The 14702-nt window shown below is 49.3% G+C and overlaps 6 protein-coding genes across 6 annotated transcripts; 4 read left to right on the forward strand and 2 right to left on the reverse strand.

The window, feature by feature from the left end:
• Positions 1 to 2982: 2982 nt before the first annotated feature.
• Positions 2983 to 4485, forward strand: DSM5745_03009 (uncharacterized protein; the record flags this gene model as incomplete). The annotated part of the gene is made up of 4 exons (XM_026745025.1): positions 2983 to 3019; positions 3076 to 3124; positions 3182 to 4238; positions 4291 to 4485. The coding sequence occupies 4 exons, from the start codon at positions 2983 to 2985 to the stop codon at positions 4483 to 4485; spliced, it is 1338 nt and encodes a 445-aa protein (XP_026605891.1).
• Positions 4486 to 4618: 133 nt separating this feature from the next.
• Positions 4619 to 5643, reverse strand: DSM5745_03010 (uncharacterized protein; the record flags this gene model as incomplete). The annotated part of the gene is made up of 2 exons (XM_026745026.1): positions 4619 to 5489; positions 5543 to 5643. 2 exons carry the CDS (start codon positions 5641 to 5643, stop codon positions 4619 to 4621), a joined length of 972 nt encoding a protein of 323 aa, XP_026605892.1.
• Positions 5644 to 6109: 466 nt separating this feature from the next.
• On the forward strand, positions 6110 to 7066 carry DSM5745_03011 (hemolysin III family protein; the record flags this gene model as incomplete). Its single annotated transcript, XM_026745027.1, has 1 exon — positions 6110 to 7066. The coding sequence occupies one exon, from the start codon at positions 6110 to 6112 to the stop codon at positions 7064 to 7066; it is 957 nt and encodes a 318-aa protein (XP_026605893.1).
• A 967-nt stretch (positions 7067 to 8033) lies between these two features.
• Positions 8034 to 9136, forward strand: DSM5745_03012 (uncharacterized protein; the record flags this gene model as incomplete). The annotated part of the gene is made up of 2 exons (XM_026745028.1): positions 8034 to 8348; positions 8393 to 9136. 2 exons carry the CDS (start codon positions 8034 to 8036, stop codon positions 9134 to 9136), a joined length of 1059 nt encoding a protein of 352 aa, XP_026605894.1.
• A 243-nt stretch (positions 9137 to 9379) lies between these two features.
• On the forward strand, positions 9380 to 10471 carry DSM5745_03013 (SDR family NAD(P)-dependent oxidoreductase; the record flags this gene model as incomplete). Its single annotated transcript, XM_026745029.1, has 4 exons — positions 9380 to 9545; positions 9607 to 9794; positions 9881 to 10032; positions 10090 to 10471. The coding sequence occupies 4 exons, from the start codon at positions 9380 to 9382 to the stop codon at positions 10469 to 10471; spliced, it is 888 nt and encodes a 295-aa protein (XP_026605895.1).
• A 1028-nt stretch (positions 10472 to 11499) lies between these two features.
• Positions 11500 to 12816, reverse strand: DSM5745_03014 (serine/threonine-protein kinase; the record flags this gene model as incomplete). The annotated part of the gene is made up of 2 exons (XM_026745030.1): positions 11500 to 12152; positions 12198 to 12816. 2 exons carry the CDS (start codon positions 12814 to 12816, stop codon positions 11500 to 11502), a joined length of 1272 nt encoding a protein of 423 aa, XP_026605896.1.
• Positions 12817 to 14702: the final 1886 nt, after the last annotated feature.

Raw genomic sequence — 14702 nt, forward strand, 5'->3', positions numbered from 1 at the left:
CCAGGCGTCTCATCACACTGCCTCGACCGAGATTGGGGTTGTATGAACCAGGTTTCTCCTGCAATAATCATTCCCCCATCACCACCCCTGGCCAGCCATGTCGCACTCCAAGCTAAGATACCCAGGTCAACGAGGAAAGTCGTTTCGTGGGATAATGCGGGGTAGCTGCTGAGGGGTTGTTTCTAGGCAATGACGTAGAACGCTCGTATAGTTCTTCCTCGGCTAAATCTAACGTATACACGAGCCTGGTCCATGGAAAAACAAAGCTGTGACGCTGAATGATTCCGAGAGAACCAGAATGTCGTGGGCTGCAGAGTTCATTGGCGAGAAAGCCCTAGCTCAGTTGAGCTCTCGAGCGTCCGCAACTTGGTACTGAGCAAGAAAGTGAGGTGGATATCTCCATCGATTGTCCCGTAAGTCCCCTACCATTATACTTCGTATGTTCGTGCATTGAGATCCGTATCAGATTTAGCATCCCTCAGACATATGTAGACCGGCGCCTATCTTTCGCCAAATTTCCCGCAAGGACATTCCCACCCCGTGATCCCAGCAGGGAATCTGTCCTGTCCCGGCAACTGGATCAAACTCCTCTACCTACAACCTAGGACAGGTACAGGGGTAAGGGCAACGGCAAGGATCAAGTGAGTTATCTACTGATAGGGCTACAGGTATTGTAGGCATGTCTCATGGGCTCCCATCTGTGAGCATACTTTAAGCACCTCCCATAGAGTTGGGAGCCTTGCAACTACTCACCGAGGTACATCAGCAATGTATGCAAGATTCCAGCGTGAAACGAAGGAGAACAAGAAGAAGAAATACAGAAGAAATACACCGCCCTCCCTGGTATTACTCCGTACAGCACCTTCTCAAAACGGGGTATCTGGGAGTACTGTAAAGGTACCTGTACTCCGTACGCGCCGTTGACCCACTGCTTTGCATACATCTCCATGACGTCAAAGGGCTACGAAGTATACCCATTGCTACTTGTCACTTCCGGCCGGTGCTCAGCGAGATCCATACGGCGGAAGAGGCTGTGCAGTATGAATGCGCAACGGCATTGTCAGAGGTTATTCACGCAGGTCTGACGCCGAGGTAACTTTCACGGACCGGGACAATGGCAGTAAGTGATGATTAGTTGATAACCATCTCCAGCACGAGGTTGTGCCTTGGGTATGTGACATGTCTTATCATCCCTGAGCTGTTAGCCCGCCATCGGGCCTGAATGGACGACGGATATATACTCCATAGTCCATGATTGCGAGCAGGCATGGCATGCATAAGATCTGCGGGATGGTGCGGTAGTATTGGGAGTAAAGGAGTAATGAGGCAAGGCATGAATGGAATTCCATCTACCGCCCTATTCGAGGTATTCTAGGTCAAAGATAGTCATCACCAGGATGTTTGTATTAGGGTATACAGTAGAACAAGTATAGCACTGACCAGCCAATAACAATCACATACGATCGAGAGCAAGGCCTTGTGAAATAGACACAATATAACAATGCAGATCCGACCCATACAAAGTGGAAATCAGGGATAAGTGCTCCAAAAGCCAACTCGAGTCTCAGACAAGGCCTGGCTTCCTCAAACAAACACGAGATACTAGTACAAAATCTTGAATAGCGAAACGGGGCTTGAGAACAGCAGCGTCAATTCGTAATCGTAGCGCAGTGGACACAGGTAGAACTCAGCACGTCCTTTCTAGTTCATTTTCATTGCCTTCCTTCATACGAGGCAATTCAAAGCGCGGACTAATGTCAGCACGAATCGGTCCAGGGGCATTGATGGTGCTCCATTATACGATCATTTGCGCGATGCCCGCTCCTCCCAGGGTCTTGCTACCGACGAACTCTTGATTCTTGAGAGCAGCCAGCGCATAGAAAAGAGCAGCGAAGAGGAGGAAAACGGCCGCGGCGAGCAGACTCGAAGCTCTCGACAGCAGACTAAGCCACTGAACAATGCTCATAATGAGATACATCGAAGCACGCATCCAATTGGTTGTGAAACGTCGGATAAAGGTATCGAACTTCGCGGATGTAGGACAGATTCTGAGGAGGAAGGGCACTTCAGTGAAGACGAGGATGCAGCCGGAGATACTGAACAAATTAGTTTCGACGCACGGTAAAGCAGTTTGAGCGTCGGCTTACATGCACAGAATACTGAAAACGATGAGCACCGCATTGAAGGAGAAAATGTTGGCGATGCCGACGGCAAGACACAGGATGATGCACAGCACGCCCGTCCTAACAGCAACAGGTTAGCAATCCACTTCGAGATTACAGTGGCATTATATCGAGTTGTCGAGGGCATGGAGGTCTGCGAATGCTCAATAGCAGGCGCTTATCCGGGGATTTCCAGCGCAAATAATGCCAAGCATATCCAGTTGAGATTCCAGGCAACCATGATTCATCCGAAGAGTTCGACGATGCGCAACATTACGACGAGGGAAAGAAACGATATTCTGGACGGAAAGAGGTTACAAACCATTGACCGTAGATACCTGAAGGTTGAGCTGTTAGCTTTGCCTGCTTTCTGTCAACAAGTTGATATGATCGCCGTACTAAAGTTTCGGGAGCGGAGTTCTTCAGTAAGAACCGACATGATGGAGATTCAATAGCTCTTATCTCAAAAATAAAGGGCAGCTGAGCTGATTAGGAGGATACGGGGTGAAGAGTTGAAGTTGAACGGATGAGACAATAAAGAGAGGTCAAGTGTGGCTTGTAGATGTTTCAAAGGCGATGCAACAAACAAAAACGGGGCCAACTTGCCATCTTCGCCGATCTCCTCACCGCCTTCGGGCAGAATCGCGCCCCCAGATTAGGCAGATCCCCGTTGGGGAACTAAATAACCTCATTTCTCGGTCAGTCTAGAAGTTGTGTTCGGTTTCAGTCTGGTACTTTTTCTTTGATATATATCACCCATATTATTTTCAAAGAACCCTAGGCACGCTGGATTTTTCAACTTGCAGACTAAGGTTACGCCATGGACGGCCACAAGCACGGCCGCAATGTCTCCCGATGTAAGAGCTGAACAGCTATCTTGCTGCCTAACCCATGGAGTTAACTAGATACCCAGCATCAAGACCGCGTAGCTCAACCAAAGGGCCATTAGACCAGCCAGACGAGTAAGCGTAATCTAAAGTATATGCCTCTTGGTGGATGCTAATGACATTTACTACTAGCCCTCTGAAGGTTGAGAGCTTAAGCAAGATTCCCACACCATTGCATCAAAATGCGGCAGACTATGGGATCTATACGGGAGAATCATTCAGCTCATTGGACCCTCTAGCCCCAGAACTTCCACCAGAACTGGAGAAGGACCTCTCGTTTCTTCTTCGCTATGACAACTATCATTCTCTATCACAAGTTGACATCCCGCATGCCTTGCGGTCGGACTTTATATCCCCCAAGTCTGATGAGAGTTTGGCTTCGTCACTCGTCACCCTCGAAAGACTCCTGGCTGAAGGCCATTTCCTTCTAGCGGCCTACCTAAGTGGCACGATTCTAACATCACCTCTGATATCCCCGACGGATACCAAGCTGATATTTGCGCTTTTCTACACACGTCTTGCATGCCTGGAGCTCTCCGGAAATACGAACATTGCAGCCCAAGAGTCAAAGGCGCTGGAAGACCTAAGCTCCACGTTCTACTACGTAGAACCCGAACTTGAAGCGGCCGATGCTCCTGACCACGAATCAAGCTCCTCTCAACATATCGCGCCGTGGCCGCTCCGCGTTCTAGCCATCCGGCTGCAAAGTATCGGATTTGGAGACCCGCGCAGGGGAATCGGAGGCTTGTACGAGATCGGACTCGAAGCTCGCAGGGAGATCATGCGTCCAGACATCGATCCAGCGGAACGTGAAATCTGGAAACAGAGGCTGTCTGATCTTGGGGTGCGGACGGTAAACGCACTGGTTGAAATGGGAGATTTTAACGCGGCAAAGAGATCACTGGAGAGCTTGAGGATCACGGAGTCAGCCAACGATGCTATAAAGCTGAGAGCGGTACTTCTTCTACTTGCCATTGGCGATGTAGATGCTGCGAGGCAATTGTGTGCGGGTTTGGCGGATACCGAGGACGCAATATTCAAGCCTCTTTTTAGTATGGCTGAGGGCCGCTATGACGATGCAGTTATCGAATGGCGCGATATTCTAGGCAACAAGAGCAGAGAAACGGACGAGGCGGTTGTTTCCCAGAATCTGGCTGTGTGTCTCTTGTATACTGGCCGCTTAAGTGAGGTATGTGGCTGACCTGTTGTACGAGTCAGGGATTAATATACTGACCGTTCAGGCACGCGGGGTTTTGGAATCCTTGGTTCAGGAACAGCACTCCTTCTCCAGTCTTGTTTTCAATCTGGCGACCGTCTATGAGCTGTGCTCTGACAAAGCTGTACAACTGAAACATACGCTTGTCGAAAACATTGCCAAACAGCCAGTCACAGGTCATACAAACCTAGATCGCTTGAATGCAGATTTCAAGTTGTGATGGCGCTAGCTACTTGAACGCGGGTACAGTGTGTGTGGTATGTATGAATAACTTCAAATGCTACGACCAATACCTTTACCGAACGCCGTCACCAATGCTCCGGAGCGCTATGCAGTTAACAAATATATCGTAATCAACCCGTGCTTTTCTCCTGGATGGGCGTAAGATTGCCCTCGGGTCTAGGCTTCGACCTCGGTTTCCGGATGATAATCCTGTCACCCTCTTTCTCCCAGCCTAGCTTTTCTCTCTCTGCCAGCGTCTCCCAAGTCCAAGTCGAGTCTCCAGTGCAGCCTTCGACGATCCACGCAATGTCGACGCCGAGGTACGCCTTACCAACTGCCTTGAGAGCATGTCGCCGGACCCTGTCTTCTGCCCAATTCATGACTGCGCGCATGGCAGAATCGACCTCCTTTCGGACCCGCCAGAATACAATCCAGTTGTCATGTGCAATGGCTTGCAGGATCTGGTCAACCTCGCGCGAGTGGAAATTGTACTGCCTGCGCGCACGGGCGCGCAGCTCAAAAGCGGCAACCAAATCCTCCTGTCGGCACGCATAATCCAGAATGAGGTACGAGGTGTGATACTTTAGCTCAGTTTCCGGCAACGGGTTGGAAGGGGTGTGAAGATCGTCGAGAAGGTGGCGCAGGGAAGGAAAGTAGGACGGTGGATGTCGAGCTTGGATGGAGACCTTGATGGAGAACACATGGACGCGCTGGGAGAAGGCGATTGGGGTGGTCGAGGCGGTGGCCAATACGGCCTCGCGAAGCTTACGAAGGGAGAGAAGGAGGGTGGACAACTCTGTGGCAGCTGAGGGACCGGGTGACACTGCCGATTTGGTGGATTGTGAAACGGAAGCTGGCGGGTTTTTCGTCGCATCGTTCGAGGCGCTTCGGGGGAGAGATAACCAGGCTGCATCTAGGTTCTTGGAATGGCGAGCACAGAACTCAATATATCTGGCTACAATCTTGTCGTAATAGTCCTTTTGGGCTTTGTGGTCCAGCAATCTGTGTGGTCAAATCGGTCAACTTGTGCCTCGGACTAGTCGTTAGACACATACTTGCGATCTCCCTTTGACACGAATCCCACAGTCTCAAGGGAGTCCGCCACCGGTTTCAGACGACTATGAGGCCATTTCGCTGGAGGAGCTCGACCACTCATAGCTGCAGCTAATCCGAACTGGCATTCGGTATACTCCGTAGAATGAGGTCAGATATGGTATGCAGGATATGAATCCCGGGCCTCCGTCACCAGAGAACGAGTGTATGCGACGGGCTCTGAAGGAATGAAGACGTCTCGCAGCTGATATTTGTGCGATACATGGCACAGTCTGTGTGATGCGAATCATTCGTGACGATGAGACCGCGGGGAAGGCACGATGCAAAGTGGGCCTCCAGACTGCGGGTCCGACTGCCGAGTTTGTCTCGTTTGCCCTGTTTGTCCCAACATCCTGTAGTAGACATGTTGGGCTCAACTATTCTTCTCCATCTTCTACTCGGATACATCTTCGTTGTTCATTATGAGGCCCTGAAGAATTTACGGACATCTACTGCATCTATTGCATCTACGCATTGGCTATCTTTACTTGGTCACGCTACTCTACGTTCCATTTCTTTGCTTATTCGCGATGCCACCTCGTCAGCGTCGTCCCACCGAAAGCCATAAGAAGGATCCAGGAAGCTGTCAGACAGCCTCTGTTGCTACTGCAGTCCTGGAAGATCCCCCCCGGGCTATCAGATCGCTCGTCCATTGGGACGATCTGCCCCACTGGCAGCGCGATAATCAGCATATCCATACAGGGTATCGACCGGCATCGTATTCGTTTCTCGGCTCGTTCCAGTCCCTGACATATATTCACAACGAGACTGTGAACATCTACTCCCATCTATTGCCATCTGTACTGGCCATCCCTGCCGCTCTTCAACTTTATCGGGCCCTTGCCCCACGCTATGAAACCGCCACCGATGGCGATATCCACGCCTTTGGCTGCTTCTTTGCGGGAGCAGCATTTTGTCTGGGGATGTCGGCGTTCTACCATACCATCTCGAACCATTCCCCGACTGTGGCACGCATTGGCAACACGTTTGACTACATTGGCATTGTAGGACTGATTGTGGGTAGTTTTGTACCTAGCGTCTACTACGGCTTCTACTGCGTTCCTGACTTGCAGAGGCTGTATTGGTCCATGATATGCACGATTGGCCTTGGCTGCGTTGTGGTATCGATCTTCCCCCAGTTCCGGACCCCCCGCTGGCGTCCATTCCGTGCAGCCATGTTTGTTGGTATGGGCCTGTCAGCGGTTTTTCCCGTCGTCCACGGTCTGCAGCTCTACGGGCGTGACCAGATGATGCGGCAGATAGGCCTCGGCTGGCTTCTGCTTCAGGGATTTTTGTACATCCTGGGTGCGGGGATATATGCAGCCCGAGTCCCCGAACGGCTGCGACCAGGGAGGTTCGATCTTTGGGGCAGCTCGCATCAGATCTTTCATGTGCTTGTTGTCTGCGCCGCGGTGGCTCATCTGACAGGGCTCTTCAGGGCTTTTGACTATAGGCATAGCGGGATTGCAGAAAGCTGTCCGTTATAAAGATCTGCTGTGATTCGTGGACGGCAAAAACGTGTTGATCACACGAACAGGCAAAAAGAAAAGTGCTGGGTGGATAGCACGTTACCTTGGTGTCCAGAATTTGGCACTGATCCAATCTCAGCATGCTATACGTGGTGACGGTGACAAATTCGCGCTGACGCTCACCATACGAGATTTGTCCAACCAAAGAGGGTTGACTGTGCGACTGCGAGTAGTCTTGAGTTTGCCCTAAATTGGGGACCACCTAGCGAAAGAACCCTAGTACACCGCAAAAGGAGGCTGTAATAGAGAGAAGCTGCAAGAAAGGTGCGCTGTCGAGGCCTGTGATTTCACTGCCTGTGCGGTGTCGCAAGCTAAAAACAGGGACGACTTGCTGCATTTGGTTACAACTCACATGGTGCGCTGGCCTGCTCCCGAGTATGCTTTCCATGCTTTCCTCGGCCAGAGGATGTGTTCTTATTGGGTACCCTCAAGATGAAGGAAATTTCCCTGGAACTCATGGCCAACACGCTGGGAGAGTTGTCCCCGACTGCTTGTACATTGCTGTACACAACGTCGCACCTAAGCTTATTCATCGGCATTGCCGTGCTTAGGCAGTGGCCTGGACGGCTGTTCTCGCCTCCTATCAGGAACCAGCGGCATGCACGATGATTGGCCTGGATTGCTTAGGTTTCTGGAGGCTGGTGTCAGTTGGACTGCTGAGATGTGCAGATTAGCCATAAATCGCAGTTGGTTGGAGCCATGCGAGGTGGATCAGACGGAATTCTTGGGTTTCACAACGGCTGACTATGTCTGTGCTCGGGTCCTCAGTCAAGTATAACTGAGCTCGACGATATATACGGTCATGTCTATATAATCAGAGCGCTTGGGGGATACATGGCTGACAGCCTAGAGTTGTGCTTTTTCTTTCCCTGGCTGACTGCCGACCACTCCTTTTGCATAACATCAAGACCAGTTACCCTCATCGATGGAATCCGGTTCCTCCTCCGCTAGTGGAGAAACACCGAAGCTTCGGACTGCTTGTGAGAACTGTAGACAGTCCAAGGTCAAGTGCAATCTGTCTGGAAAGGATACGTGCATTCGCTGCCTCCGCCATGGGCTACCGTGCCGTTACCGAGTCGCCAACCGGTCGGGCAAGCCCAAGGGGAGCAAGAATCGATCCACGCTCCGGAAGCTGGGGCAACTGCAGGAGAGCAAGGCTGCTTTTACTTCGGGTGATCGACTGCCCAAACGGAACTTAGAAGCCATATCGAGCCCGGGATTCGCGCGCAGCGACACCGAGGTAGTTCCTACCCGTTGCATGCTTTACAGCGCTAACCTGCGCAGAGTCTACCAATTGACCAGCCGCTGGAAAGCCCGATGGGCGAGATACCCGATGCTTCCATGTTCCTAGCCGACTGCGAATACCCCTCGCTCTATGGAGAAACGATGGCTGATAGCCCATGCGCGGCTTCAATGTCACCGACGTTCCTACAAAAAGAGTTCATCACGAAAGGACTGACTAGCTTTCCTCTTGCCGTACACGTCCCGAGTGCCCTACGGCCAACCTGTGACTGCTCGGAGACGCTAGCCTTTTACCATGATCATCTCCGCCAGATGGTCGTCAGCCCAGCCCAGCTGCGGTTTGATCAGATGCTCCAGGGCGTGCAAGCAGCGCTCTCGGTGTGTCGCGGATTCCTGCAGTGCCCAAGCGGACACAAGGACAACCATAGCACCAACGATACTAGCCTTATCCTCTGCATGTCCACCCTCGAGCTGACTCTCCAGCTCTTAGACTACTGGACCTCGTATGAGCTCCTTCCGCAGTCCAGGGAGGGGCATCGCGAGGTGGGCTACGGAGAGTATGAGATGGGCGCAGACGAGGCGCGCCGAGTCCGCCGCTTCCTCATCCGCGGCCGCCTCCTGCTCTGCAAGGAGACGCTGGGGCTCCTCAAGGGAGCGGCCGGCTTCGAGGATGGACTGGGAGGGAACTGGCTGCAGCAGATTATTGGAGGGTCCGAGGCGATGACTGATACGTTCCTTCATGCGATGTCCGAGGCAGAATGTCTTTGCAATTTACCCAGCTACTAGCCTATCACCGTCACTAATAGTAATCTAATGACACACTTTACCTTGCACCTTATATTTCAAGAACTCCGTGGCCTTTGCTCTACTAGTCGGCAACACTGAGCTCAACCGAACGGCTCTCGGCTGCACCGTAACGGGCCTCGGCAAACCCCCCGCAACTATAACCAACTACATAGTATCACTCCGCCCCCCAACTTTCTTGCGATCCACCCTTCCTCAAACATCCAACCCATAAAAATCGTAATCATGTCCTCCCGCCTCTCCCAACTAAACGCCCACCTAAACTACCCTCGCGGCCTGCTCGCCGATCAAGTCGCGATCATCACCGGCGCCGGCCAAGGCATCGGCGCGGAAGCAGCCCGCCTGTTCGCAAACGAGGGCGCAAAGGTCGTCGTCGCTGACATTGACGGCGGTACGCTGATCCATCTATCCACCAGTCCTCAGAACTCAAGCTAACGTCGTCGGGGCGGTAGAAAAAGCAAATGCGGTAGTCAACGCCATCAACGCGGCGTCTCCAAACCGCGCCGTCGCCGTCGTCGGCGATATCCTGGACGATGCCTACATCCAGACGCTCGTTGACAGGGCCGCTGAATTCGGGAACGGCAAGATCCATGTTATTGTTAACAATGCGGGCTTTACGTGGGATGGGGTTATTCATAAGGTATGTTCTGCATGTGGAGGCTTCTTACTTATAGATTGCCAGATTGCCAGCGGCGCAATGTGACGGGGATACTGAAGTGGGCATAGATCACAGACAAGCAATGGGACACCATGATCGCCGTGCACAACACGGCGCCGTTCAAGCTCATCCGCGCGGCGGCGAAGTACTTCCGGGTTAAAGACGGGGAGCCCCGCGTGATCATCAATATCTCGAGTACGAGTGGGATCCATGGAAATGCGTGCGTTGTCCCCTCCCACATTGCTCACCCAATACTAACAAATAGATGTGCGCGTAGCGGGCAAGCAAACTACGCCCTGGCAAAAGCCGGCGTTGTCGGACTAACCCGCACCATCGCCAAAGAATGGGGCCCGCAGTTCGGCGTCCGCTCTAACACGATCGCGTTCGGGTTCGTGCAGACCCGTCTGACGGCTGCGAAGGAGAAGGGGGCGTTCATTACGACGCCCGACGGGACGAAGGTTGCGCTGGGGATTCCGGGGCAGCAGGTTGCGGCGAAGGAGGGGGCTGGGAAAGATGGGAAGCCTGCGTATCCGGATATTCCGCTGGGAAGGCCGGCGAGTCCGGAGGAGGCGGCGAGGAGTGTCCTTGCTGTTGCTAGTCCGTTGTTTAGTTATGTTAATGGGGAGACGATTCGGGTTACGGGGGGGAGGAATATGTAGATTAGTATATGTTGAGGTGTATTCGAGTGAGCAGCTTCTTGGGTTGGATCCTAAATGCGAAGTGAACATTTTGGATGTACTCCATGGTACACTTGGGTGTGCTCGATTTGGTGCTCGATTTGGTGCTCGATTTGGTACTTGATAAGTAGGGCCATGTGCCCGTCGAGTATCTACAAATACAAGTACCCGAGGCTGGGCAGTAAGCGTCAATGTCGAGATGGATTGTTCAATGAGTTATTATGTACATGATTGTTATACAAAGGCTATATATAATTCAAGAGCTAACCTTGAAAGGAAACAAAAGTGCTCTGCAAGGGATAACGTCAAGTTGAACCTTGATTCAAGAACGTCTCCAACCTAGGATGAGGACAAGTCATACAGACCATAAGTCCGTTATGGAGAACAGAGAGGTAGACGTCGTTCGAGCATCGTATTTATCGGCGCTGTGCGCTAAAGCAGCAAGCCACCAGCAGCAAGCCAGACTATCTATCAACAATGTAGAAGCCGGCATTCGTATAGATCTCCGGGTATATCCGTTTCCAAGATGACGTGATCAACATCCGTCCCAACTCCAACATGAAGTAATCCCACAATAAAAAAAAATACAAGATATGCAAGTTCATCTCCGGGGTATTTTCTCACGATAAACCCAAAACTCCAAGCACCATGACAATTAAGCCCGAGTAGTAAAAAAAAAAAAGTGCAAGTGCAATCCCAAGAAATCCTCCCAATAATATGTGAACATATTATCATAAGTCCAGGTTTTGGTCCGTGGATCGTTCCGGGATTGGCTAAAGCATTATCCTTAGGCAATCCAGGGCAATCCTTGGGTAAAAGTCCCATGGCACGGCCAACGGCAAGTCCACGGGAGATCCAATGGATTCGAGGGAATCCGGCAAACTATTAATCGTATATCCAGAGAGAAAAGAAAACCAGTGATCCGGGGAGATAATACAAGGGGAATCGAAAAATGTCCAGGGTGCGAAGAATGATAAATGTGTAGGCGTAAATCATATCGAAGGCCGAATTTAACAGACGGCAATAGGGTAGGCGAAGGGTTGCTGACAGACCACGAGAGGTCCCGCCACAGGCACCGGTACCGGTGATGTAAGCGGCTCCGGCATTTCACCGCATGCCAGAGCGTCGGTTGGGAAGTCGTCCTTGTAGTCGTCCAGCCGTACCGAGGACATGCTGTCCATGTCTGAATAGCCTTCGGTGTAGGATGAGGCGTCCGAGACTGCCGAGAAGGCGTCAGAGTATTGCGACGAATCGGAAGAGCAGGCCGAGGGTTGCGTGTTCAGGTTATCAATTGGCGCGACCTGTGGGGGGTGGATGTAGCTGACGAGAGGTCCAGTGGTTGAACCCCAAGGAGTCATGGGGTTGAGCGTGAACCGAGGGCAGTCCAGAATGATTTGGCGCAGCTCCGGGATGGTAATCCTCTTTGAGGGGTTGGGCTCGAAGATGCGGCTGAGGATACAAACCATCTCATCCGACAATGGAAGAATAGACTTGAGGAAGAATGGATCCTTCAGGTAGGCGCGGAAGGTGGAGTCCTCGATCGAGGCACGCTTCCACGGGTTTCGGCCGCAAGTGAGGTTGACGAGGATGACACCCAAGCTCCAGACGTCGTTCGGCGCTGACTGGTAGTACGACATCGGGCGAGGGTTCGGTTGCTGGCACTCTGCTAGGGTTAGCGTTGTTGTGCCGAGAACCAAGGAAAACATACCTGGCGACATGTAGAATGTCGATCCGCAGCCAAAGTCCGAGGTGAACATGTCGGTCGTGGCAAGGCCGAAGTCGGCCAGTTTGACGGTCATTCCCTGGTCGGTGACCAGAATGTTCTCCGGCTTGAGATCCCTGTGGTAGATTCCCAGCGAGTGGCAGTAATGGACGGCATCCAGGATCTGAAGAAAGACACGCTTCACCAGGGGATCATTCCCGACAAAGTGGCTCTTGTCGGTGATGCTAGAAAACAAATCCCCTTCGGGGCAGAATTCTATAACGACGTAGGTGCAGTCGTCCGAATCCATGATGCGAACGAGGGAGACCACATTGGGATGCTGGCTGGCCATATGGTGGAGCTTGATTTCACGCTGCTGGAACTTGAGCTGGCGGGGATCCAGCCCAGTTTTGTTGAGAGCCTTGACTGCGTAGAGCACGTCGGTGTGGATGTCCACGGCTGTGTAAACAACACCATAGGCGCCCACTCCGAGGATGCTGGTGAGCTCCAGCCGGTTGGCTAGGAGCAATCCAAGACGGTCTTCCGGGGCATAGAAGCGGGAGAGAGGGGGTGAAGGTGGAGGTGTTGGAAGCATATGAGGGTGAGGTTGAGGTTGAGGGTACATGAAGGGTAGAGGCTGGGCCAGCATGGCAGCAGTTGATGGGTTGTCCTGGGCTGAAGAGCGAACTAGGCCTGATCCAGTGGAGAGTACGGAGGATATCCTGGAGAGGAATCTTGGAGGGGAATCCTAGAGGGGATCCTGGGAGGGAGATCGAGCAAACACCAAATCAGACCGTATAGAATGGATTAAGAAGCCATGGAAGGAGAGTCGGTCAAATGATCAGATCTATGAATCCAGGAGAGACGGAGACGGAGATGAGATGGAGATTGTTTGTTGCACAGCCAGGCAGTAGTTGGCAGTAGGTCCAGTGACTTGGCAGTTGTTTGTCCTTGGGTGGGTTGAGTAGTTGCTGAAGTGTCCGGCAATCCAGATATTATAAATATAAACAGGAACTGAACTGAACTGAACTGAACGTATATGAGAAGAACGTATAGGCGAAAGAAGAGGCGTATGACGAGGAGAAGAGGAGGGGGGAGGGGGATGGGATGGGATGGAGAGGAAGATAGAGGGTGAGACTGGGTAAGGTAAGAAAAGGGGAGAGCGTGGTGTAATAAAAACAACGGCTGGAGGCAAAGCATAATAACAGATTATCTTAACTGACGTAGGTCCCGTTATTTCTAGGGCGCAAGCTTTAATGCCGGGAGTAATGCGCGAGGCCGGAACAAAGTTTATCCCGCCTAAAATATTAAAAATACTATTATTAATAGCTTGTTTAATATTTAACACTTTTATTAACAGCCTGTTTTAAATAGTAACACTTTTTTTAATAACTGTAATAATAGTAAATTTAATAAAGGTATTTAAAAAATAATAAAAAAATAAATTATATAAATAATACATAACCTACCTATATAAACCTGTAATTTATAAACCCTTAATTTTTTAAATTTTTTTTATTATAATAGCTAACACTAAAGGTAATAATAGTACTATTTTTTTTACTTACTTACCTATTTTTTTATTAACCTAGCTACTAGCGGCCTATATTACTAATATAATAAATTATTTAGGCTATAAATTAATAATTTTAAAAAAACTTTATAAATAGCTATACTATTTATAGCACAAGCTTGTGCTTTATAAGCCTGCTAATAAAATTAATATAATAAAAAAAATTATAGCCCGCCCTGTTAACCAGGAAGTTATTATTAAGTAGTATATTAATATACTTATTAAGGGTAATTTAGTTTATAGGTATTACACCTAAGGCCACGGGCTATTTATAAAGTATATTTTTATACTAAGCCACTTTAGTAATAATTATATAAACTATTATTAAAATAGTTTTAATATATAATACTGTCACACCCACGGGTGCCAAGCCCTAATAAAATAAGGGAATTAATAAAATAAGAGTTATGGTAATATTAACCTAACACGTAGTAATAATATTACTACTATTTTAATAATATATTTAAGGCTAACGCCCTAGTAAAAAATAATTAGCTAAAAGTTAGTTTTTATATATTTTAGGTTTTAAAATTTAATATTAATCCTTTATTAAATAGCCTTTTAATACTTTGTTTTATACCTAGTTAGCCTACTTAAGGTTTTTATAGTTTTAACTTTTTTATTTATTAACTACTTATAAAACATGTATTATGCCGCCAGTATACTTATATCTTATTTTTAAATAAAACTATTTTAATAGTCTTAAAAAAGGACTCTTTAATACTTAATAATTTTTTATTATTAAAACTATTAAAAGTATTACTATAAAAAATTATTAAAACACTCGTGAAACGCTAGTAACCTAATAATTATAAAATATAAAAAAGTATATTAAGTATTTAAAAAATTAATTAGCTAAATATAACATATTTTTAAAATAATATTAATATTAGAATAATTTACTAAAAAATTATAGTAAAATTAAAAATAAAAATATA

The sequence above is a fragment of the Aspergillus mulundensis genome, assembly GCF_003369625.1.
Source record: "Aspergillus mulundensis strain DSM 5745 chromosome Unknown scaffold_2, whole genome shotgun sequence".
In the NCBI taxonomy this organism is placed as follows: domain Eukaryota; kingdom Fungi; phylum Ascomycota; class Eurotiomycetes; order Eurotiales; family Aspergillaceae; genus Aspergillus; species Aspergillus mulundensis.